The sequence below is a fragment of the Nanorana parkeri genome, unplaced genomic scaffold, assembly GCF_000935625.1.
Source record: "Nanorana parkeri isolate BGI_ZX_2015 unplaced genomic scaffold, ASM93562v1 scaffold2639, whole genome shotgun sequence".
Classification (NCBI taxonomy): domain Eukaryota; kingdom Metazoa; phylum Chordata; class Amphibia; order Anura; family Dicroglossidae; genus Nanorana; species Nanorana parkeri.
In genome coordinates, this window is record NW_017308907.1 from 1173 (window position 1) to 27761 (window position 26589).

General features: G+C 45.3%; 1 protein-coding gene across 1 annotated transcript; it reads left to right on the forward strand.

Moving 5' to 3' along the window:
* Window positions 1–894: 894 nt before the first annotated feature.
* LOC108802062 (nucleoplasmin ATPase-like) lies at window positions 895–18758 on the forward strand (the record flags this gene model as incomplete). Its single annotated transcript, XM_018573954.1, has 6 exons — window positions 895–977; window positions 3763–3876; window positions 7539–7632; window positions 12823–12868; window positions 14791–14866; window positions 18558–18758. Coding segments are annotated over 6 exons (614 nt in total), but the record flags the coding sequence as incomplete, so codon positions are not given.
* Window positions 18759–26589: the final 7831 nt, after the last annotated feature.

Genomic DNA, 26589 nt, shown 5'->3' on the forward strand with positions numbered 1-26589 from the left:
CTCTCGCTCTCTCTCTCGCTCTCTCTCTCGCTCTCTCTCTCGCTCTCTCTCTCGCTCTCTCTCTCGCTCTCTCTCTCGCTCTCTCGCTCGCTCTCTCGCTCGCTCTCTCGCTCGCTCGCTCTCTCTCTCGCTCGCTCGCTCGCTCGCTCTCGCTCTCGCTCTCTCGCTCTCGCTCTCTCGCTCTCTCGGTTTGCTCTCTCTCTCGCTCTCGGTTTGCTCTCTCGGTTTGCTCTCTCTCTCGCTCTCGGTTTGCTCTCTCGGTTTGCTCTCTCTCTCGCTCTCGGTTTGCTCTCTCTGTTTTTTCTCCACAAAAAATAAACAATTGCTGTGCAGCACTAGTGTTTCGCTTGAATAAAAGATGGCAACCCTAGCGGTGACTGAGCAATGCCAGTTGTGCACTGAGACTTCTGAATCACACCACCTCAAAAGGGGAGCGGAGTAGCCGCCTGTTTAAAACTGACCGTTTTAGCGGGTTGGCTAGTGTGAACGAGCCCTCAAGGTTTTCAGAGAGAACACAACTGCATTTCCAATGGTGCAGTTAACAGAATAAGAGCAGAAGCACGTACCTGTAAAAACTAAATGGAATACTTGCCACTCCTGCCAACAGCACCACTGGATGCCACCCTGTTGCTGAGAAAAACCCTGTGTTTCCTTTCTAAGACTAGCCATAGATAGGAAGGTGCCTGAGAGCACCATGCTCGGGGACATTTGCTTATCGTATTTTTTTTTTTTTAATGTGTATTTTGGATTTCAGTGTGAAGTCCAACTCGGCCTGTGCAGCAAACAAATGAAACACTTTATCTGTACCTTAAGTTTTGTTCTGTGAAAAATAAGACATTGCAATAAATGTGTAATAAGCACGTAACAGGTGACTGACTAAATCTAAATTTTCAGGTGCTGAACTGAGTGCCGAAAGCAGGACATGCATGTTTGAGTCTAAAAAGGACTACATACTACACTTACTAAGCCTGTGGACGGTAAGATGATCTAATTTTACTCTTAAAAATTGACTGGTAATAATTCTGTTTTTATTGCATGGGTCCTTCCCAAAAATTCTATATAACAAGAAAGCCAACACCGTGACACATTTATGGGTATTGTGTGTTCTGAAGGAATCCACAAATGACAAGTCTGAAATGGAGAAAGATTTGGGGGTCACTGTAGACCATAAACTCAATAATAGATTACAGTGCCAGGTTTCGGTAAGCAAAGCTAGTAGAGTCCTGTCCTGCATCAAGAAGGGAATGTTTTGCAGGGATAAGTCTATAATTTTGCCACTTTACACATCAATGGTTCGGGCCTCACCTGGAGTATGCGGTGCAGTTTTGGGCACCGGTACACAGAGGAGATGTCCTTGAACTGGAGAAAGTCCAGCGAAGGGCGACCAAACTCATCAAAGGGATGGAGGACCAGAGCTATGAGACACGGTTACTAAATTTAAATATGTTCACGCTGGAACTAAGGAGATTAAGGGGGGACATGATTTTCATGTACAAAATGTTCCATAGTCATAGCGACATTAGCAACAAACTCTTTACGATTAATTCTGTAACAAAGACTAGAGGACACCACCTAAAACTGGTAGAAAAAAAATTCAAACACAAGGGGCGAGGGGGATTCTTCTCAGTTCGCACGGTTAGGGCCTGGAACTCGTTGCCACAAGCAGTGATTTCAGCTAATAGTGTGGAATCGTTCAAGAAGCTTTTGGACGATTTCCTGAGAAACGGTAATATATGGGGGTACAAGTACTCCTAAAAACGAGATGACTCTGAGATCTTTACACACACACACACACACAATAGGTTGGACTTGATGGACATGTGTCTTTATTCAACCTCAAATACTATGTAACTATGTAACAATGGGCTGTAACGTTGTATGTACGTGTGCTCTGGGTCAGAACTCAAAAGTACTAATGGATGAGTAGTAGTATGTATAGAAGCCAAGCAACTACAAAATAATTTCCTAAAGTGTATTTAGTGTAGCCAGTAACAAAGATGTAATATGTTGCAGCTTATCAGTCCTTGGCTGTGGTAACTGCATTGATTTTTCTTCCGTTACTTTCACCGGTTATTCCTGCTGCTAACACACTTTCTACCTTTGACTGGCTATGCTCACTTGTCCACTTTATCTATGGAGGGAGCTGAGTTTGCCACCTGGGCTAAACTTCACATGTCTGCCCTTGCAATTCTCCATTGCAATGTAGGTGGTGGTGGTGGGGATTAGTAGCTTAGAGTTTAGACTCCACTTAGTGCATACTTGTTTTGGGGCGGTGACTCGGAACTAATAAAGCCAGAGACAGCCAGACAAATAGTAATTTCAGAAAGAGGAGGGCAATGGCATTCCCATATTTCTCATTACAGGTTTCCTTTAATCAGCTGTGCATGCACCCTAGAAGAATGCATTTTAAGTGCTATGAACACCATCAGCACTATGGATAACTGCCAATATAATCAAATGTGGTCTTCTCTTTTCCCTTAGAGTCTTTGTAACTGGGGGTAGGGACAAACTATTGGAGCCTCCCAAACCTTTCTGTCGTGGTTGAATGCCAGACCATTCTGAGAGGGAAAGCTCCAACGCTTCTAGGTAGGGGTAAGGATTATCCACACTACTGACCAACAAGGCTGTCCATTACAGTAACTTGCTAATAGGAACGGAATGCACTGAAGACAAAAGGGGGTGTTGGTGCTGTCAGAATGTGGCAGAGCTGGTAATTGACCACTTTGATCCCCTTCTCTTCCTGCCAGTGATAGTCTGTCCAACAGGCCGATGCGTTTCCACAACATCTGAATACTGTAAAAGTTGTTTCCTAAAACTTCTCTAAAAAAAAGTCTCTAAAATTTCCAATCAGTCCCATGAATGGAGGAATAGGGTTAAGGTACACTGAATTCAGACTGCCTAACCCACCCCACCTGCTGAATGGCTCTAATTTTCTCTCTGGCATTCCATCTTCCACACCATTTCCCCCGTCACAAAATCTCCATTATACCTAAAATCTTCCATCTTTCTAATAAGCCTCAACCTGGGGACAGATTGTTCAAAGTTCATTCACCTATTTCAATAGGACTACAATAAGACAAAAGTGTTCTTGGCCTTGAAGCTCTCTCCAGATTGGGAAAATGTTCAAACAACATAAACCCCCAAAAGAGTGCATCTGCCTCATGGAAAACCTTCAATAAAATTCTAACAAATGACCACAAAGGTACTTGAAAATTGGCAAACAAAACACAGTATCTGGGTGTGGCATGGATCCCTCAAATCGCCAAAAGAAAACATACCCAACTAGAGGAACCATTCAGAAAAATTCCATCACTGTTTCATTAGGGCATGGAAATGCACCACAGTGACAGAAGGTGGCTGAATGGGTCTTTAGTTGGTCATCTTCATCTAATGATGTGAGGGATCCAGACTTGGATGGATTCTGTGTTTTTTAGATGTAATTTCTCAAGTACCTTCTAAGTATTCAAAGTGTTTTATGAACATTTTATTAAAGGTATTGCACAAGGCCAGCACACTCTTAGTTTGTTCATGTAGGTAAGCTGTTTATTGGCTGAGGTACCACTCGCTCAAAGCAACCTATAAACCTCACCCACGTCCAAAGGTAGGTGTACAGCATGGAATAATATGAGCAGAACCTGCTGTGAGAAGTTTTCCAAAGCTTGGCTGTATTGACTTCATTGTGCTAGCTATAGTTTGGCAGGGCCCAGTTTCATGGTTGGCTTTTTATTTATATTAACGCTTTATATTTGATGTATTCAGTAGATTTGCCTTGGAGGTACAACAAAGGATGAAATGCATGTTATTGCAGTGGAGACGGATCAAACTCAAGGACACCCTGTTGTCATTGCTTCTCTAAAGCCTTCATTGCAGCCAATGGTAACTTTTATGTACATTCATTAATCGACAGACGATCTAAATGTAAAACAAATGGCGGTGTAGAAAGCAGTTGAAACTAGGCCACTGCTCCTGGTGGAGTAAGGGGCTCTTCTTTAATTTAACATATGACAGTCGGCGATGCCTAATATCTTTGGTTACAGATGTAAGTATTGAATTGCACTAATGGCTGCCAATCACATGCACACTCATGCAGTAACTTTAGCATGAGTGTTTTTAGCACATCTTTGTTCTGATAGGCTGCCAGGAACATGCATGACAGTCAGAACACCTGGTTCTCAACTAGTGTAACCTCAGGACCCACATACTTAGTCATTAAGTTGCGACCTAAGTCGCACTGCAATGGAGCGCACGGCATTAGGGTACCATGTGTTTCTTTTGAGGGCGTACGAACTGTAGGTGGAAGGTGCGTTTGGGGTACCATTCAAATGAATGGCAACACAACACACCTCCCACACCAGAATGCATGGTAGGTGCGATTGCATCGTACAGTTTAACAAACTGTACTAGTGTGAACGGGCCTTCAAAAACACTGGCATACATACACAGACATAATCTCACACACTCAGACATTCTCACACACATACACACTCGCAAAAATTTTTTAATTTTAAGGTCCACCCAGTCTCCCTCCCTTACGAGAACTGGAGTGGATCCTCAGCCTGGGGTCCAGTGTGGACTGCTGTGCTGTGACTGAGCTCCATCCATATGTGCATTGCTTGTACAGCTCCCTTGCAGGCCCTGAAGAGTTGCCGGGAGCCAGAATGTGACGTCACTCCGGGCCAGGCACCTCTACAGGACACGTGAGGAAGCTGTAAGCAATGCAAGTATGAATGGATGGAGCTCCCGTGTGGCCGTTGCCCCATCCTATCCTACCTCAAGCTGACACTCGGTGCCGGGCAGCATATTTTGAATGGCTGCTTGGCACGAGAACTGACATTGCAGCACTAGGGGGAGGCAGTGGAGCCTCTCACCTAGAAGTGGAAGGCATGCGGCGACCCACTGAACACGGGGCAGCAACCCACTTTTGGGTCACAACCCACTAGTTGAGAACCACGGCTCTAGTGGGTGGGTGTCTTCAAGCAGTCAGCAGAGTATAGTGATTACTAGCTACCTAATGCTGGCCCCCATGGAGGCTTTTTTTTTTTTTCACTGATTACCTCGGCATTCTACCTGTGTGTCTGTATCTGCCCCGAACCCGAGTTCAGTCTGATCATACATTACCCTGTACACAGCTTGTCCTGCTCCTGACTAGTGATGAGTAAACTGGCCTGAGTTCAAGTCACTTGGAAATTTGTTAAGCCTCGATTTCTGGTGTGGCCTGGCAAACATCCAAGCAAACTGAACCTAGGGCTGCTTAGTGTCCTTGCAATCAATGACAAAGACAGGCACAATATAACCAATGATCCTGTGGAGTCACAAGCGTATTGGCAACCAATGACACTGAGGGGCTGCCAGCGTCTTGACAATCAATGATGCCATGCAGCCTGCACAACATCATTGGTTGGCAAGAAGCTGGAGGCCCCATAGTATCATAGGTTGTTATTATGGCTCACTTGCCTGCATTCTAGCAACCATTGAGTATGCGCGGCTCAGGCATCAGACTGGAGGGCAAACTGGCCAAATTGTTCAAGACATGGACTCAGTCTGTGCTGAGGTGGATGGAGGTTAGAGGTAGACATGTGCGTTTCGTTCCGAATCGAAATTCGGACGAATTTTCGTAAATTCGGATGTATCCGAATTACAGACATAACGAATGCAAACGAATCTGAATTTAATTTCCGAAATTCGGTAGCGGTAGTTCGAACGTTCGTTTCTTATTCGTTTCGTTCGTTGGAGCAAAGTGACATTAGAGAAGGAGAAAAATATTTTTTCCCCCTCAAATGTCATGAACGAAACGAATAAGAAACGAATAAGAACAGAAAACGAAACGAACGTTCGACCTACCGCTACCAAATTTTGTCCGAATTGACTTTCACACCCGAATCCCAAAAAACGAAATAACACAAATGCGAATTTAAAACGAAACAAAACTAAACAAATTTTTTGGCAGTGCACATGTCTAGTTAGAGGTTCTGTTAATATGTTGCATAGGAGATTACTGGACGGAGTACATAATAAAACCATGTTGGTTGCGAGGGTAAAGGCTGCAGGGTCACGTTAACCATGTGGGGGAAAGAGAAAATGTGCATTTTTTGGACACAAAAGGTGACCACATATTAATACGATCATTTGATTTAACTAAAATGATTAAATTGAATAATCGTAAACCACAGACCATCCCCTCTTCAGCTGATTTTATTAAGCTTTTGACTGATTTCAACACTGTCAAGTTGATCAGCCATAGAGGAATTCTGATTGTTTCTGACCAAATGAATATGCACATGTAAGACAACTGATCATAATGAAGATCCATTAAATGATGATTTTTTTAAAGATTGTTAGATCATATCTATGAACCATGTATACGCTACATGGTTCATTATTTTAATCAATCATGAATTGCTGGTTTTCACAACTTTATACGTGTATGGCCACCTAAAGGCTTCTAACATGGGGTCCTATTAAATTTGGGGAGCAATGTAATAAGTAGTGTTATTTTAGCCGCATTGGGTTAATGGGGTGGAAAGGCTTGACACTGGGGTGGAAAGGCTTGACACTGGGGTGATGGGGAGATGTGCCAGGTGTGTATAGAGTAATGAAAGTATTTTGGGGTGTGTGAGATAAAGCAATATGGAGGTTATTGGTAGATGGAGTGCTGGAGGCAGAGAGGACTTGCAGAGGATTTTGCTTGGAACAGTTAACATGTCCTACCTTGATACCCCTCAACATTTTCTGGACTCAAACCCCTATCAGATAAAAGACAGGCCGGGAGCTATGGAACGAAGTGTAATAAGCGAAAGGCCTACATGACGAAGGTGGGAAAGGGAACCAGGAGAGGAAAGGGTTAAAGAAAAAAGGAGGAGTTAATTAGAGGAGGGATACTCACAGGATTGGAGGAGAAGGCTTTACAGGAGGGGCTTTGGAGAGTATCCGGGAAGGAGGAGTTCCAGGAGCCAGCGTGACCAGGAGAAGGAACGGACTCATGGTATGGTTTTAGTGGTGTCGAAGTTTGTCGCAGCACTATGGCGATTTGGATCCTTGAAGGCATTTGTCTGGGTTGGATAATTTGACGGGGGGACCCATCGGTGGTGTGGGTGGCCTTCTGTGGTGGTAAGGTCAAACGTTATGACCTGGTAATGGGGACCACGGTGGGTCTGCGGGCAATTTAATTACGTCCCCGAGGCGGTGTATGGCGGCTGGGGTCATTCTGGTTTAAGAAAGGTGCCCGCAGACACTGGTCTGATTTTGGATCGTTATAGTGCCTTCAAGGACCTTGAAACCTAGCAAGTCCTACTGTACGGTTATTTGGTTATTGTTGTTATTTATAAAGTTCTGTAATAAAAGGCTGCTGTGGCCATTTATACTCCAACCCTGGTGTAGTGTGTTAATTCGAAGGAAGGGGATGGGGAATCGAAGGAAGGGGATGGGGAATCGAAGGTAAAGGGGGTGGTGCCAGTAAAAGGGGGACCTCTGAGCTACCTTAGTCATGTGTTTGTACAGAACTATTAGACAATTGATATTCCATTTTGCTGTATTTGCAGGTTAATCTACACGGCATGGAGTTAACCTCTCCTGTTACATTCATGCTTGAATCTGGAAGTGGACCTGTGTACATATCAGGACAGCATATAACATGTAAGTCTATCCTATGGACTTTTGTACTGGTTCAATTGTCATATCAGCTTTCATAGATTCCACTATATAGAATGCTTATTGCTTTAACTTTAAGAAAATGGGTTGGTAAATTTAGTACCGCATCTGATTCTATACAATTTACTCACAAGACCAAAAATTTTAGGTACCCAGACACAAAAACATAAATTGTATAAAATACCCCTATAAAAAAAGAGCAGTTAACCCTTGCAGTGCGGGTAAGGTCTTTTCTTGTGTTTTCATGAGAAGCACTGCACTCCCAGCAGAACTGTACACCCACAAAAGGGTCATAAACTGGGGCATAACTACAGATTATAGGGTCCACATAGCAAAACTTTAGACCCACGGCTAAAGTAGGGTACACACTATGCAAAATTAATTCGCACAGCGGGTGCTCCTGTTGGCACCTTTCTTCCTGGCATCGCTCGATCAGAAGATCAAAGGAGCTGGTTGGAAAATCTTTGGCTGACCGGCGCTTGCGGCCAATAAGCTGCATGCGCCGTATGGTTATTCTGACAGCTGCTGCTGTCTGATTACAAGAGCAGGTGATTCCTAAGAAGAGCTGCGTGCGGGGAAAGGGACCCCGATCAGCCCACCTTTGACCCTGAAAGCACACCATAGAGAGTCTAGAAAAAAAATTGGATTTATTGAGAAAGGACACCATAGAGTCTCCGTGGGCTGTGCAGGATCTATGGTGGGCTGTGTGGGGTCTCAGGTAGGCTCTGCAGGATTTCCAGAAGGATCTGTGGGGTTTCAGTCCAGTGCGTATACTGTTCTGCATTGCTGTATAATATATTGCTGGCATTTGTAGTCCCTCCTACAGCGGCTGCCATTCTGCATTAGAGTGTAAGCTCCTCTGTACAGAAACTCATGTGACTGGCTCAGTGTTCTCTGTACAGCACTGCAGTATGTCGGAGATATATAAATGTATAATAATAATAATAATAGTGTAAGCACCTCTGGAACAGAGACCGCTAGGGGGGGCGCCCCAAGATAAAATCCTGCTCCAGGGCCCTTTTATTCCTTAGGCCCGCCCCTGGCAATGCATCTACACTGCTAAGATAGATAAGAAGTCCTTTAGAATGCATGGAGTGGGATCTGTGACTGGACCATCCAGAGGTCTGACTTCAGCCTTTCTATACTGGAAACCTCACGGTTTAGTTTTCCCGCATCACCCTCTCTAATGGGCCCATCTCCTGCTCCAGGCCCCATAGCAGCTGCTTGGGCTCCTATGACTATTGTTACGCCACTGCTCACCAACAATGTAATGGTAACGAATCACTATGAAATTACAAACTCTTTTGGCATATGAAATGGTGAGCATTTGTGTTAAACTGAAATATTAAGCTGTTTGCTTAGAGTTCCTCTTTAAGCTCTGTGCAGAATTCGTAATCCGCTGTCTAAGTATGTGGACGTAAGATTATTTGCTTGGCAGATGCCGTCACAGCAGCTAAAAGCCTGATTTTGTTTTATTCTAATCTGCATTCTATTGGTCAGGGAAACAGCTGGATGTTCTCATACACTTTTACCATAGAAAATACTTCTCTCTAGGGAAGTCCTGCTGCTCAGTAATAATCTGAGAATTAAACTGCAGTCTATAGCAGAGCAGGGAGCATTGTCATAAAGTATGTATGAAATACACGGGATTTATATGCCGATTTAAGACTTTTTTTTTTAAAATGTACAATGTGTCCAGGAGATAAATTACACCAAAGTCCTTTTTTAGATTAATTTTTATTTTCTTCCTAAATGTATCTAAAACCTGGAGGAACTCATGGCCACCGATACTGGTACTTTTTTTTCTAAATTTATGACCCAATGGAGTGTGTGGTTGCATTTCTCGACCTCACAGGAGCTTTGCTCCTTTTTATAACTTGTCAAACCTTGCCTTAGAATCCCGTTCTGCCACCATGCGGCGTGTAACTCCCAGGTTCAGATTGGACCCCCTCTCTTACTACCCCTCCCTTCTTCTATGCCTATTTCTGTTTTCTGCTTTGCTCTTGTTGCACTCCTGACGAATAAACTCCACAGTGCGATCGGGGTTGGGTGAAATTAGGGTGCTTTTTAATATGAACTGCAATAGAATGGAGGACACATCACTGAGGGAACAAGTGTGTAACTGACTAAACAATAATACAGTATTTAAAGCATAAAACTGTGCAGGTACAGTACAGAATTATTGCGATTAACATCCAAATGCAGAATCAGAATGTGCTCTGTCTGCTGGGAACATCCCCCACCAAAGCTGCACTAAGGAAGATGCCACCTGTCCTATAATCACACTGCATTTACTTTCGCTTGTCACTGGAACATTAGCTAGACCAGTTCAATCTATTATAGTCCCAGTTATGCTTATAAGAATCATCTCCCTTACCTGCAATAGAATGGAGGACACATCACTGAGGGAACAAGTGTGTAACTGAAAGAAAGTTCCCCTCAGAAACAAGTAACTAAGTTTCCCTTTCCACTTACAGTGCAGCAGGTGCTCTGGTAAATGTGTCCTCTCTCTACAAACAGGATTTTAGCTTGGTGTGTCACTGTGTCCTCTCTACAAACAGGAGTTTAGCTTAGCAGGGGGGATCCCGACCTGAAAGAAGCCATTTCAGGGAGGTGTCCTCATTTCAGGGAGGTGCCCTCTACACCCCCCCCCCCCCCCCCCCCCCCATTCTTGGTAGGCCCCTCTCGGTCTTACACTGTCTGGTCTTTCTTTTCTTTGTCAGGACTATTACTTCCACCTACTAATCAGCTAGTGGTGGTTACAGTGTTGTCCCCATCTTATTTTTCATGTAGATATGTTATCTGCTTACATTGGGAATTGGTTGGGGGCTTGGAATTCGTTCTCCCTCACCCCTCTTTATGGTATATTGCAGCAGATAACAGTCTAGCTTGCATCCAGATTCCATGCCTGTACGATATCTTGTATACTTATTTGACCGTTTGGGGTCAAATATGCTATCGCTACTGGACCATTGTATTTCTATTTTACATTCTCACAAGAAATGTTCTCATATTGTGATGTGGTAGCCCCCATCACTTTCTGTGATGTGGCTACTAGACATTTAGTGATAGCCAGGGCTGTAGACAGCCTGGCTCGATTTGTAGTGACAATTATATAGTTAATCCCAGTTGTCTAGCCTTGTCTGTACCCCCCTGGGTGCAGTTGGACTCTGTCATATGGTGGGACAACCAATGGGAAACACTGTAGTGTATGTACAGTACCGCAGCCAATCACTGGACTTCTCTCACAGTGGTGCATGCTGGGATAGAGTACATATGCTAGTTGCATTTGCCATGTGCTCAGATTATCCATGGAATTGGGCTGGGTGCCATTCAGCCTCCCATTTGGCTACCCCTGCCCTAGACAGACTAGAAATGAACTGGGCATCAGCGGTTCCTACGGGGGTAGCACTACATGTGTATTTTTCAATAAAATTGATTCAACTCTAAATGTATCTAAAACCAAGAACAATAATATAAAATTGCTTCTGCAGGGCAAGAGGTTCAACCTCCGTATATGGAAAGGCTTCTTTACAGGAGCTGTGAAAATGTTGCTTGTTAGAAACAAAATGCTGGATGCATTCCTAAATGAGCCGAATAAAACTGGAGATTAATGTTCTTCTTCTTTTTTTTTTTTTTATTAAAAACATCAGAGATTGTTGATCCATGTAATATGCTTTTCGGAAGCAGGAACGTTTTCCCCCCCCTGTTGAGCAAATTGGACCATGCTTTATACTGGGTTTGTTTTTTTGCCTTCCTCTGGATCAGATGTGGGAATAGGGTTCAGGATATGCACAACAAGATAGTTGTGCTTGATCAGATCCAATTGGCTGCAAAGGCGACATTAGGGGTCTAGTTTTACCCTGCCCTACTTTATCCAAAGCTTAAGTCGAAATAAAGCCAAAACTTGTTTGTTTTTTGGATAGAGTGAAAAGAGATTAGAGCCCCTGTCAGTTTTTTTTTTATTGCTCCAGAACAAGTACAGGTGATGTGCTGGATTCATATATTCGGATCAGTCGGAACATAATAAAGCACCAAGGCTCCGGTGATGCAACAAAAGCCTCATGTCCAGGGGCGTAACTAGAAATCACAGGGCCCCATAGCAAAATTTTGTATGGGGCCCCGTGATTGCTAGTTATGCCACTTGCAGAGCCCCAGCGGAGAGTGACCCTGCAGAGCCCGCCATAGACTCTCTATAGTGGGCTCTGCAGGGTCTGAGGTCTCTTACCTGTCAACGCCTCTGTTGTCCCCAGGCCCCGCCTCCTCTGTTATCGACGGGCCCCGCCTTCTCTTGCATCACTAGTCCCACCTGCTCTTAGGTCGCTGGCCAGTGATGTAAGAGGAGGCAGGCCCCGCCTCCTCCATATGTCCCACATACAAGGGAATCCAGGATTGAAGATACTGTATATGCATATATAGTCCAATAGAAACTCCATACTAGACGGTAGAGTTCAAAAATGTTTATTAATGGAATGGTTCATAGATGGCAAAGAACAGCCAAATCTTTTCGGAGATCTCTCCCTTCAGGGTTTAAACAAGATGATGATATTATTATTATCATTATACAGGATTTATATAGCACCAACAGTTTGCATAGCACTTTACAATATAAGGAAGACATTTAAATACAAATCAAGACAAGCTAGTAAGAAGGGCCCTGCCCATAATAGCTTACAATCTGAAATTATGGACTCAAAAACTGGCACATGTCACCAGAGGTTAATTATTTGTTGTGCAGGGTATAGTCAACATTGATGGATCAGAAAATGACAACATTGTTTGTATTGCTGTCTGTATCCCCTTTAGGAAGATTCTGGGTTGTCACCATAATGGGAATAGGTGTTAAAACTTCCAATGGGGACAACCGTCCTGGAGACAACAGGGGTTTCTGTCACTTGGAAACTAAGGGGGGGGGCGGAAGGAAGGAAGAAAAAGAAAATGCATCCAGTGGGATACAGATGGCAAAAAAGCTGACTGGGGTTATAACCCTCCCTTTATCCAACGTAGGGAGGGTACAAAGTTTTTTGGCTTTTTATAATAATTATCTTTACCATATACAGTACTGCAAATTGCTATAAAATTTTGTTTTTTGGATTTCTTTCTCGCTTTTTCCTTTTACAAGATGATGTGTTGAGTAGCATTGCCTTACCAGTCTGGGTTTTCTTGTGTTTTTAGTGGACGACGGTTTGGAAGGTTTAGAACCGGAAGAAGAAAACCTGAGGTGAGAATATTTCATGTTCACTTCCTGAATTCTTTTAGACTGGCACTTGTGACACTTCCCAGAACAGTCTGTTTATGTATCTAGTATATTGGTGCTTATAAACTGCAGGGCTGAATGCTTTTATAGCGGGGTAGCCAAACTTTGGGCAACGCATTGATGTAATGTGCAACAATGTGAATGAACCCTAAATATGGCCAGGCACCTTTAAAGGAGAACTATGAGATGAGTGATTTCCACTCCCCTCCTAGTTCTAGCCGACCTGTGACAATGAGACTGTCACAGGTCGGCTCAATAGATCGGGAAGTGAGCGAACACATACCGGCGTTCGCTCACCTCTCGATCCTGTCACAGCTCTCTGCCATGACGGGAGGGGCTGGATTCCCCCCTCCCCGCCAGCGCTGACTGGTGGAACGGACGGGGGAGGGGGCAGGTACAGCTGGCTCTGCCTCTAGATAGGCAGAGCCAGCTGTCACTCACGCAGCTGGGCGGATGTCGTGATCCGCTGCGGCGCCTCAGTATACCGCGAGCTGTAGATCACGGTATACTGAGCTTAGGGTAACGGGAGGACGCTAGATTGTCCCCCCATAGAAAACCCCTGACCCCATAGTTCTCCTTTAAGAATTTGTTCCCCACCTGGCTAACAAGAAAAACCCCTCTTTACCATGGCTGGGGCAACCTTGGTACTCCAGCTGTGATGGAACTAAAAGTCCCATATGGCATTGCAAGACACTGACCGCCACATACATAACTTCCAGAGGAAGAGGCATTATGAGATTTGTAGTTTCACCACAGCTGGAGGGCCGGAGTTTGGCTACCCCTGCTTTATAGCATCCTGAGCTCAAGTTAAGTGAGCAGTATTAGGCAATGTCACTGAAGTATTAAACTAGCCAGACAGGAATACAAATTGTGGCCCTTTCTTGGAAAACCGCCCAGAATTAGATGCATGAGTTTTTGAAGGAGCCAGGAAGAAAATTGTTGGCTCAATATTGACTGTGGCAAAACATCTACAGCAGTGGTTCTTGGCCTGTGTAACCTGCGGACCTACATTTGTCCTCGGTCATTAAGTCGCCATCCAAGTCTCACTGCAAAGGAACGCACCGCATTGCGGTACTGCGCGTTCCGGTGCGGGCGATTGAACTGTGGGTGGGAGGTGCGTTTTGGGGTACCATTCCAATAAATGGCAATGCAACATACCTCCCACAGCAGAACGCGTAGTAGGTGCAATTTGCGTGGTACTCTAGCACAGGACTGTGCGATTAACGCATTGTACTAGTGTGAACAAGCCCTCAAAAACACTGACGGACGCACACAACCACAGACACAATGTCACACACTCGGACATTCTCACATACACACTTGACAAGGTAGAACATAGTCCCATAACAATTTTACACCCAAACTCCCATGCTACTATGCCACCACCCTCCAATAATCCCCACCTCCCAATTAAGACACCACACTCGAGATTGGAGTTAAAATGGCTGTAGCAGCCTTTTATTACAAATTTCAAGTGAAACAGGGTGTGTATAAATAACAGAGATAACAGAGATAATAAATAGAGATATATAATATCTCTAACTATATCTGAGGTCTGTGAAGGCACCTTTTTACTGAGATTGTCGGTCTCTGCAAACCACTTAAACACTGGTCCCTAGCCGCAACACACCGACTCAGGGACAAATATGAGAAACTGCAGAGACCTTGTAAAACTAAGACTTAGACCTCTTTACTGAAGAATCCGCCAAGGACTACACACCTGAGACGAGTCCCTGTAACCACCAAAATGACTCAACCAAAAACACAGCCAACACAGACCTCAGGACCATTAGTGCAAACAGACAGGAACCTGTACGCAACTAGTGCGAGAGAACGAAAAAAGGAGCTGGTGGGCGGGAAGCTTGCTTGCCGTGTGGCAAATCCAGACTGAACCAGTACTACTCCACCCCCCTCCAGACCACTAAGGAGGCCCTCCTGCAACTCTTGAAACCGGCCAATCAGGTAAGTGACCATCCCCCTTTAACACTAAACCCCGTACTTCCGAGTTCCCTGTCCACCCTGTCATGTAGTCCTTTCGCCTATTTTTCTTTTCTTTTGCTCCAGGACTATCTTTCTTTTTCTTTTTTAAGATCCATCCAGTCCCCCTACCTTGCGAGAACTAGATTGGATCTCAGCCTGTTGTCCAGTGTGGGCTGCTGTGCTGTGACGAAGCTCCATCCATATGTGCATTGCTTGTACAGCTCCCTTGCATGTCCTGTAGAGGTGCCGGGAGCCACAAAGTGACGTCGCTCTGGTCCAGGCACCACTACAGGGCATGTAAAGGAGCGGTAAACAATGCACATATGGATGGAGCTCCCTCGTGGCCGTAGCCCCATCCTATCCCACCTCAAGCTGACACTCGGTGCAGGGCAGCATATTCTGAATGGCTACTAGGCACAGGAACTGACAGTGCTGTGCTAGGGGAAGGCTGAGGAGCCTCTAGCCTAGAAAAGTGGAAGACATGCGGCAACCCACTAAACACGGGGTTATGACCCACCTTTGGGTCACGACCTACCAGTTGAGAACCAAGTATCTACAGTCACTGTTCAGTTATTCTGACGGCATGGGCAAGGGTTGTCTGAATACAATATAAACCAGAGATGGGGAACCCCGGCACGTCAGCTGTGGTGCGACTACAAATCTTATTGTGCGTCTCACTCTGGGAGTCATGCCTGTAGCTGTCAGTGTCTTGCAATGCATCATGGGAGTTGTAGTTCCTGAACAGCTGGCGTGCCATGGTTGCATACCTCTGCAATAGGAGATTCCTCCATTCATGCTAGAGAGGTGTGTGTTTGTTTTGTCCACACGGAGCATACAATCTTAAGGTGTATGGCCAGCTATAGGGTCCATTCACACTGTTGCAGCACCATCCTTTTTTTAATGGCACATAGAGGAAATGCAAATGTGCTGCAGTGTGCTTATTGCAAAAAAAAAAGTGTGGGTTCATAATTGTATTCTTTTATGGGATGTTTTGGTGCATTGCCAACACATTTTATTCAAATGGGCTGTTCCAACTCACTGCACTGCATAAAACCATGTGTACTTCAACAGCAGATCGCCAAAGGTGTACATGGGCCCTATTTTTCACCATTGATGGATGGGTGGGTTATGAATACCAAAACACATGGTAATGCGCTGCACTTTGCATGGCATCTTGCATTCATTTATAAAGGCACCCAACGATCAACTACCTTAGGTGCCAACTAACCCGACCTTTAGCATACCACCAAGCACATGCAATGCGCTGCCGTGCATATCTAGTGTTTCTTTCATTGCTGTGCATTAGCAACTCATTCTAACTGACTGGGATGTTTCAATGCAATGCATGAGAATGTGACCTACTGCACTATACCATGCATGTGGGTACTTCCGTGGATTGGTATGATGTTAAGGGGCCCATAATTGTGATGGAAAGCTAACACTTCACATGTGTGCTGAGCCAACTGACTTTCATGTGCTGTATGGTATCAGTTGCTACTCACATAAGATCAGTGACTACCAACTTACTAAGGTATAAAGGGGTCTCAGATGGGGCCCCTGACATCTCCAAAGGGCCGCATATAATATAATATATGTGAAGGTTCAAAAGACTGTTGTAGACTGAAGACTTACTGGAGGAGATGGTCAGAGACTGCTCTGCAGGTGTGGTCTGGTAGGGATTTGTTACATGAAAGTACTAGTGATCATTACTATTAAAGGCTCCTTTACAAATCTTTGCTCTGACTACTGGGGCCCGAGGGCTTCAAACACTATAGAGCCACATAATAGGTTATATTCAATAGTTTACTATAGAAGACTGTCATAGTTTGAAGACTGACTGGAGGAAATGGTCAGAGACTGTTCTATAGGAGTGACTGGAGACTGAAATCATGCTGTAGTAGATGGTCAGAGAATGGGGACCTGTTCCATGTATTGCTAGAGACCACAGTTATTAAAGGCCCCTTTACAAACTATGGCTCCTACTGCTGGGGCCTGAAGGCCGCAATTCAAGCACCAAAGGGCCGCATATAATATTTATTGCTACAGAAGACTGCCATAGGCTGAAAGATTAACTCTGGGCACAAATGTTCTTAACCCTTGCCGTGTGGGGGTAGGCCCATTAAAGTGCTTTTATTTCATCTATGGACGAAAATAACAAACAACGAATTGCCCACATCACACACGCAATAGGTTAGACTTGATCGACTTATGTCTTTATTCAGCCTCAAATACTATGTAACTATGCTGTGCCGGTCCCTGCAGCCTGTCTTCTCCTCCTCTCCAGCGATGGTATGTCCTTTGGCGTCCTCACATTCTATACACTGTATTGGATGTAATGACCCGGGGGGCCTTAGACCACTGGAGCAGAGGGGGAGAGAGGCTCCAGGGACAGGTCTAGCAGCCAGCCTTCTCCGCTGTTCAGGTGAGCATTTCTTCTTCTTGTTTTTGTACCTAGATGAAAACAAGCACTTAACCCTTGCAATGCATGGGGTAGACCCACTGCAAGGCTTTAGAACATTTGTGCCCAGAGTTCTTCTGGAAGATGTACTAGGGGAAATGGTCAGAGACTGCTCTACAGGGGGTTGGAGACTGAAATCATGCTGTAGGATAGAGGTGGGAAAACTTCGGCCCTCCAGCTGTGGTGAACCTACAAATCCCACCATGCATCTGTCTCTGGGAGCCATGCCTGTAGCTGTGAGACTCTTGCAATGTTTCATGGGATTTGTAGTTCCACAAGTCTCACAGCTACGGACATGACTCCCAGAGACGGATGTATGGTGGGATTTGTCAGTTCACCACAGTGGGAGGGCTGGAGTTTGCCCACCCCTGCTGTAGGAGATGGCCAGAGACTAGGGACATGTTACGTGCCGGTACTAGAAATTATTGTTATTAAAGGCCCGTTTACAACTTCATGCTCCCACAACTGACTGCTGGGGCCCGAGGGCCGTGATTGGCCCTCAGGCTGCAGGTTGGGCACCAGGCCATTGGAACATCTGATCTGTAATCCAATGGCCGGTGCTTCATAGTCGTTTTCCTGCTTTCAAGTGAGACGTTTTGTTCTTGGTGTGGATGCCCCGGCTCGGCGTTGTTTACCAAAGATAAATACAATTGCCGAATGAACGATGGAGCCTTATGACTTCATTAAGCTGACGACTGTTTGACCCGGACCCAGATGAGAGCCGCTGTTATTTATGTCAGCCCTGTTTTGTTCTTCCCAGCTGGGCCCTGAACCCTATTACGTAATGTTTACTTTTCATGCATGTGTTTTGTCAAATGCCGCCAATTTGCAGACTTCCCAGAGTACGGATCAAAAGAATATTAAGACTGTTACTTTGTTTTTTAAGCAATTAGTCATTTTATTAATTACCCCTTTGCCACCTGTCATGATTAATTTAAAGGCGGTGATCTCACACAGTTAACTGGAGAGAGTTGCGTATGGATGCGAGTATTGGGATATAGTGCAAATGTAACCGTTTTACAGAGATAATTCCATTATAAGAGACAAGCAAACTTTTGGCTGGATTATTAGAGGCCTTTAACCTCTTGAGTCCCAGCTGCAGGTATAGGGGCTATTCATCCCAAGCGCTATTTTAAAATGGTGGTCGGTCTCAGCGGCTCATGCCGGACCCCGCTTTCTCTAGCTCTGGCACTGCCGTTACCTCTACACTACTAGCATGGGTGGAACTGCCAAGGTCGCATTGACCGGACCCTGGCGTTCCGCCACTTTTTCCCATTCAGGCCGCAACAGACACAGGAGAGGGCCCGCTCCCCTCATGTGGTGGCATCTGAATCGGAGGGAGGCAAGCAGGAGCAAGAGGAAGATGAAGGGCTGGGGTGCAGGGAGTTTGTGGATGCCCCCCCCCAAGTCCGGTGACGTCACCGGATCTCTGACAGAAGACCCGGAAGCCAGGGGAGAGGTGAGTACGGATCAAAAGAACTTTGATCGATCAAAATTATTTTGTTCGATCAAAAAAAATTAACGATTAATCGAGGGATCAATCGTTACTTTCTGCAGCCCTAGAAAAAATATTTATTTACTACCGTGCTCTGCGTTCTTTACTACCGCGCACTACTCGCCTCTGTGGTAGATCAAGAGGGGCGCCGCTGTGATGGAGAGCCCAGAAGTGTGTGGATGGAGAACGTCTCCTGGGGGGAGCAACTCTGGGTCTTTGCCCCTGGTGATGGAAGGAATGTCTAGCTCCGCCACTGTGTCTGGATGGCACTGCTTTTCACTTAAGTGAGCATTTGATCCTTGCAAAGTAAATGCAAATGTCATTTAAATTTTTAGCGATCGAACACTGGTGAAGTCGCCATTGTGCTGATTTGTCAACCTCATTTAATCTTAAAGCACTCCAGTTATTTTAAAAATCATCCCTTACAGTGGGGCAAGCTGATAGGTGAGCTCATCCATTCCTCTTATGAGTTTAGTTGCTCTTCTCTGCACTCTCTCCAGTTTCCCAACATCCTTTTCTTGAACTGATTCCAAAAACTGAACTACATATTCCAAATGAGGTCTTGCTGATGCTTTGTACAGGGGCAGATTGCATGTCTCCTTTTGTCAAAAATCCCTAACTCCCAGCATTTATTTATTAATTAAAATTGTCCTTTTGTCTGACTTTAATTCTGCTTTTAAGGGCCAGCTCTCACTGCTTGCACTCTAAAATGCTCCATTTTAGCATGTGGGCTACTGTCAGTTTTGCCAGACAGGGAGGGGTCAGTAGTGTAACTACCCCCATATCGATGGTAACTGTCTCTATGGGGCCCGAGGAAGAGGGGGTGCCCGGTCAGGAGGCCAGGTCCCGCAGTGATGGTGGAGGAGGCTGGGGACTGGCTGTAGCAGTGGAGGAGGAGGCTGGGGCCCAGAGGTGGTGGAGGAGGCCAGTGCCATTACCTGTCCGGTTTGGCAGCGGCAGTGGAGGCCGGTCCCAGCAGCGGGCAGCACGGGGCTGACAGGTAAGGGTGCATTGAAAGGGACCCCTACCCAGCCCCCCTGAGACCCTGCAGAGTCCACCATAGAGGTTCTATGGTGGGCTCTGCATGGTCACTCGCAAGTGGGCTGTGTGGGGCCTATGGTGGACTGTGCAGGGTGTCTGGTATGTGCAGTGTCTATGGTGGGCTCTGCAGGGTCACTCGAGGGTGGGCTATGTGAAGTTTCAGGTGGGCTCTGCCATGTGGGGTGGGGGGGATTGTTTTCTATGTGCTCTTGTGACTGTAAATGCATAGTAGCTGAGGGCCCTTTCATGCTATGTGTGGTGACTGGCCTTTTTCTGCAATGGATCAATGCCAGATTGCATTTTTTAAGCCTATAGACATTAACTTAAGCACATAACTTTATGCCTCATTCACACACAACGCAAGCAAAGTTGTATATTGCGTATATACGCGTCTATGCGCGTATATACGTGCACTATATGCAATTCCAGAATGTATCGCTCGTAATGGAATTTTTAATGTGCTGTACGCGCGTAACTACGCGTATGTGCGTGTAAATACGCAGAAATACGCTGCCCGGGCGCATCTGTTCCATTCAGTTTTTGCGCGTATATGTGTATATAACTCAAAGGCTATGGGGGAGGCTTCCCTTATAAGACTGCATTTAGCTACCTAACAAAGGGAACTTCGCAACAGGAGAGGCTGAACCTGTGCGGCAGGCCAGAAGAAACCAGCAAGGTGAGGGCAAAAAACTCCAACATATCCTTAGTATAACCGGCTTGAGCAGTGAGGACAGAAAAAAGAATGGTGGCCTTGGGAGGCGGGCTTTAATTTATAGTATAACTGGTCCTGTGATTGGGCTGGGGGCGGAGCCATACCCCCATTGTGTGCTGCCATGGATTGGTGTCAGGAAATATATATATATATATTAGTTTAAAATAGGCTTTCAGAGCGTTCCAGTGGGTTTGCATGCGCTTTTGGTGTGTTTGCATGCGTTCCAGAGCAGGTAATATAGGACTTGCTGCAGTTTTTTTACATGCTCTGGAACTGAACGCTGCGGTGTGAACTATAGCCCAAAACACCATTGGAATACATTGGACGCAGTTTTGATTCGGTCTGTAACTGCTCTGCACCTGGAACGCGCTTGGTGTGAACAAGGCCTTACCTTCTCTGTCCCCATGACCAATATTCTGTCTCAACCTCCGATTTACTGCACATACCTTCCAGAATCTAGCCTGTACCGATCGTATGACAAGCTACTGAGCTGATGGAATCCACATGCAGGGTCCAACTCCCCGACAAGACTTCGAGAAGAATCCAGTGTGGTTTATACAGGCTTGACAGTACAGAGGATGTGATTCCTCATCTATCTTCGAGATGGAAAGAGTTTTCTATCGGAAGCCATGTAACGCCGTGTCTAGAACCCTCTTCACACAATAAGGGAGAAACGAAGAATACATTGGGGAGGAGAAGCTGGGAGTGTCTACTAGAAGACTGTACGGATCTACTCAAAACAGTTTGGGGTGAAATGGTGGAAGATTCCAATGTATCAATGTAATAGAAATAATCTACCACTAGTTGTGAGGAATATAACAATTATACACAATGCAATAGATAGCAGTGTCATTACAGGAACAGGAAATAACCGTGGCGGTGGCAGCATAACCAACCAGGAATTATCTTATCGGGAGCCTACATGCTCAGACTTGGTCTTTTTTACTATTGATTTAGATCATGTTTGTGGGGTTTGTCTTGCGCTCTGTTACTAAATATATTCTATATTTTATTACATTGGTGAACTGATTTAACTTTTTGTTTTAGTCTTCTTTAGCTTTTAAAAGGTGATCCCGGAACACGGAGCCAGAAAGCATCATGTTGACGAGATGACGGACATTCTCACTTCCTTCCTATATAGAGCTTTCATGTTTTCAAAAATAAATCACAACTGAATAGCAATAGTGTGTCAGCCATTGCAGATGTCATTCTTGGTTCATAATGCATAAGTCCTATTCCAGCGCATGACTTCAGAATTAAAGTGGCATGCCCCCAGCCATATGTCAAAGAGTCTAGCATACTTGGCTGGGCAAATATTAGTCTATGGGGGAAAAAAAATAATTGTATATAATATATATAATTTTTTTCCCCATGCTTTGTTTTGCTGTATATTTTACATGCATACATCCAAAGATGATGCAAGATGGATTTTTAACCCTTTCGCTGCCAAGCCCTCCGGAACATTTTTCAAATCAGCTGGCCAAGCCATTTTTTCCTATTGATTTGATTTTTCAACTGCTGCGTTGCTAGCGTTTGTAAAAGACCCCCCAAACCATATATTTTCTGAAAGCGCAGGCCTGGTAGAAAGTGAGCATTTTAAAAACTTTCTCTTGTAGTGGGGCTACCAATGCACTGCAAGGGTTAAGTGCATGTTTTTCCTCTAAGGGATGGACTAGAAGATATACTTACTTGATCTTTGCTCCCGACTGGCTGCTGGACCTGTCACCACAGCCTCTTCTCCCCGGGGCTCTGGGGGTCCACTGATGTCATCATGTCTAATGCAAGTCCATTGACCACCTATGTAGCAAGCAATTTAGCTGCAAGTTTGAAAATGACTTGCTAAACGATTGCAGACTTGCCAAGCTTCACAATTTTGTTGCACAATTACAGCAAGTCTGCATTGCAAGCAGGGCAGCCATAATTTTGGTAATATTACACAGCACCAAACGAAAGCTCCATGAGTCCCCCAAAAAATGGTACGAAATTAGTTTCAGTACAGCGTTGCATGACGGAATAAATGTCAAAGTACTGCAGCGCTAAATACTGAAAAATGGCGGGGACAGGAAGGGGGTGTAACACCGTGGACTTCAAGTGGTTAAAAAAATGTTTTTTGAATTTTTTATTGTTACTTTAATTTTTACAATTTTTTTTTTCACACTCAGCTTTATTGCTATCACATAGGGGGCTAACAAGCCCCCTATATAATGTGACAGGTCCTCTTTATGAAGACATTAGGGGTCTCGCAGACCCCTAGTGTCACCTAGGGACCCCAAAGAAGCTGATGAAGCCGAGATCTGCTTCACCAGCTTCTTTTTCTGGCTCCAGGAGCCGGAGACTGTGTACAGTGACACCAGAAGTGATGAAATGCACCTCACTTCCGATGTCCAGTGATCGGAGGAGAGATCCGCTGCTAGAAGCTGCTGATCTCTCCTCCGATCTGTCAGGGGAGAACCTCCACACCGGTCACGGGCTCACACGAGGGACAGATGAGCCCGGGAAGCTGATTGCAGCACCGGCGGTTGCAGAGGGGGGGACACGGCGCCTTATTGTACAAGCGATCCGTCGTCTATACAGATCGCTTGTACAATACGGCGGATCGCTTGTATTTAAACAGCAATCATGGTTAAAAAAAACACACACACACATATAATGAAACACTCATATCACACACCTATCCCACACATATCACACACTCATTAAAAAACACACACATAGCTTCATTAAAATAAAAATTAAACACACTCGTTAAACACACAATAAAACACACTCTCACAACTAATAATAGTTCATTAAAAAATGTCCCCCTCTCCTGCTTACCTGTTTTGCAGGAAGGGGGGCTGCATCCCGGGGCTTCAGTGAAGAATCAGTGTGCTCTGCACTCTGGCTGGTGCAGACATACTAATCGCTCCCTGCATGTTAGCAGAGGCACCACGAGGGAGCGATCAGTATGGTCTGCATCAGCAAGAGATGCAGATCATACTGATTCCCCACCAGGGAATGATTTTCATTTAATATATTTCCATTTCGGCAATATATTAAATGGGATGTGGGCACTTGCCAGGTTTAAAGATGGCTGCTGCTACTCACGGCGGCCATCTTTAAAAACCTAATGTGCAGTGGACGAGGGGGACACCGGAGGCTAGCACAGCATCTGAGGTTACGAGTTACGAGTGTGCGGGCTCCGGCTTCCTCCGGTGCTGCGGGGCCCGGCCGCCTTCAGTCATCTGTACGGCCGTCACCCAGGTAAGGTTCGCGGGCCCCTTACTTGAGTGTCGGCCGTACCCCCCTGATGGCGGCCCTGATTGCAAGTCTCCAGATCAATGTGCTTTTCAAAGTGCTGTACACTTGCAGAGCTCTTGCTAAGACCTGCAGGACTCTTGCTGCAGACTTGCCAAGCAAATTTGCTACAAATTCAAAAAGTGTCAACTAGAACTTGTGCTGCGAGTGTTCTGCAAGTCTACAACTTACCAGGAATATGTGCAGCAAGTTAACAAGAATTACAATTTAACCCTGTGCCATGTTACCCTTGCTATCTGGGGACTTGTATTAGTCATGAGTGGTGATGGGGCTGTACAGGCCCGAGTTTGGTTCGTATTCGAACTCAAACTCAATGCAAGTCAATGGGGGTAGAACTTTCAGAAATGATTGTCCCCTTTAAGGGGGCTTATATGCAAGTTATTGGCCCTAAAAAAGGAATGGGGGTCCTGGTACTGCACTAGGGGACAGGAATCAATGACAAAAAAAAAAAAAAGTTTTTAACCAGTTGACATCCGCGGTGTTAAACCACCTTCCCATCCAGGCCATTTTTCAGTATTCAGCGCTGCGGTACTTTGACTGACATTTATTCCGTCATGCAACGCTGTACTGAAATGAATTTTATACCCTTTTTTGGGGACAGATAGAGCTTTCTTTTGGTGGTATTTATTCACCACTGGGGGTTTTATTTTTTTACTATATTAAGGAAAAATTACCGAAATTTAAAAAAAAAAACAGTTTCCCCTATATTAAATGATAAAACATTTATTATTACCCAATTTTTTGGTAAAATATAAAAGATGGGGTCACGTCGGGTAAAAAGACACTAAACATGTCAAGCCTTAAAATTGCGTGCGCGCGCGAAACCTCAAAAAACGATAATACCCAAAATTGGCCATAGGCGACGCTTTAAAAGCTGTTACCGCTCATCAGTTTAGTGTTATCAGTGATTGATGGCCCTAAAATGATTGCTCTCACTGCGACGTTCGCGGCGATATGTAACATGTGTAGCGCAATTGTAATTTTTGCGCGCTGGGGCACCGGACGCGTATTTACGTTTATAGGCGCGTAAACGTGGGGGTGGGGGAGTTAAACATTTTGGGGGGGTTTTTTCCCCTTTTTTTATATGTGACTTTTATTTTATTTTACTTTTTTATGTGTTACTTTTTTTTTTTTTTATTTATATTTATTTTTTTGCACTTATTGTTATTGCTATTATATAGGGGGATAACAACCCCCTATATAATAGCAAAGGCACACTGACAGGTCCTCTTTATGGAGATATTAGGGGTCTCTAGGACCCCTAATATCACCTGTGGACCCCAAAAGAAGCTGATGAAGCAGAGATCTGCTTTATCAGCTTCTTCTCTCTCCAGATGACTGACAGGTGAATGCGGAAGTGATGTAATACACATCACTTCTGCATTCACAGCCCGGACGGAGATCAGCAAGGAGCTGATCTCCAGTCCTCCTCCTCCTGACGCCCTTGGAGCCGGTCCCGTGAAACACCCGGTAACGGGTGTGTTTAATCGTCGGGTCTTTTCTGCCCGTGCGTGCCCGCTAGGGGGCGCGCGCGAGCAGAAAAAAATTGCCGTCTGGAGACGGCAACCCGCAGATGTAGCAGTGCCGTCCGTCCATTTTTTTACTACGGGCGGACGGCAAGAGGTTAAAGGAGCAGTGATTTTTACATCACTTAAAGGGTAAGAATAAAAATGAAAAATTCCTTTTGAATATTGGGGGGGTCCCCTTACCCTGCTTGTGAAGTGGCGGATCTGTATGATGTATAGAACTCTGATATATAATGCTGATATATAATGCTGATATAGAACGCTGTATACAACTCTGATATAGAACGCTGTATAGAACTCTCTTTTCACTCCTGCAACACACTACGTAGCGCTGCGGTGTAAGCAGCCTTATATAGTGTGCTGCTGGGACTTCGCTGTGAGCCCTGATTGGGCAAAGTCATCATGACTTTGCCCAATCATGGCTCTGAGTACTCTGAGTACTGAGCTCTGATTGGGCAAAGTCTTGCACCTGACCTGTGGTCAGGTGCAAGCCTTTACCCAATTAGAACTGCAGAAGGCACATTGCCTCGTGGGATGTTGCGCGGTCGAACAGACCCGTGAACATCCCACAAAGTTCTTGCGTTCGGCGAACACTCGAACTAGCGATGTTCCCTTGACCATACAGCCCATCCCTGGTCATGAGGACAGCGCAGGGCATGCTCACAGCCGGAGCAGAGGGGGAGAGGCGAGTGAAGACGACAGGGGGACTGAGGATCAGTTGAATATATCTGCTTTATTCAATCTCCTAGAGTAGGGGAGGGCAACTCCGGCCCTCTAGCTTTGGTGGAACTACACATCCCATGAGGCATTGCGAGATTGACAGTTACATGGCTGTTGGCCCACGGTTGTTACCTCCAGCGTCCTGCTCAAAGACTTCTTAGCAACCTGGTACACGCTGGCAGAGGACCCAATGTGATGCCGCCTGAGACTGCCTCATTATATGGCTCCAACCGTGGAGTTGTAGTATAATGCTACACAGGAATGTTGTGCCACAGAGCTAGCACGTCTTAAGAAGGTAATGCAGTAAAAGCATCCAGGGAACTATAACAACCAAGTCCGGATTTCTCACAAGGCCCACCAAGGCCTGGCCTCGGAGCAGCAGGGGTGTTGAATTCCTATCTCCTGACGCCTGGGACATGCAGTTCTAGGTGGGTGGTAGTTTTCTACATTTAGCCC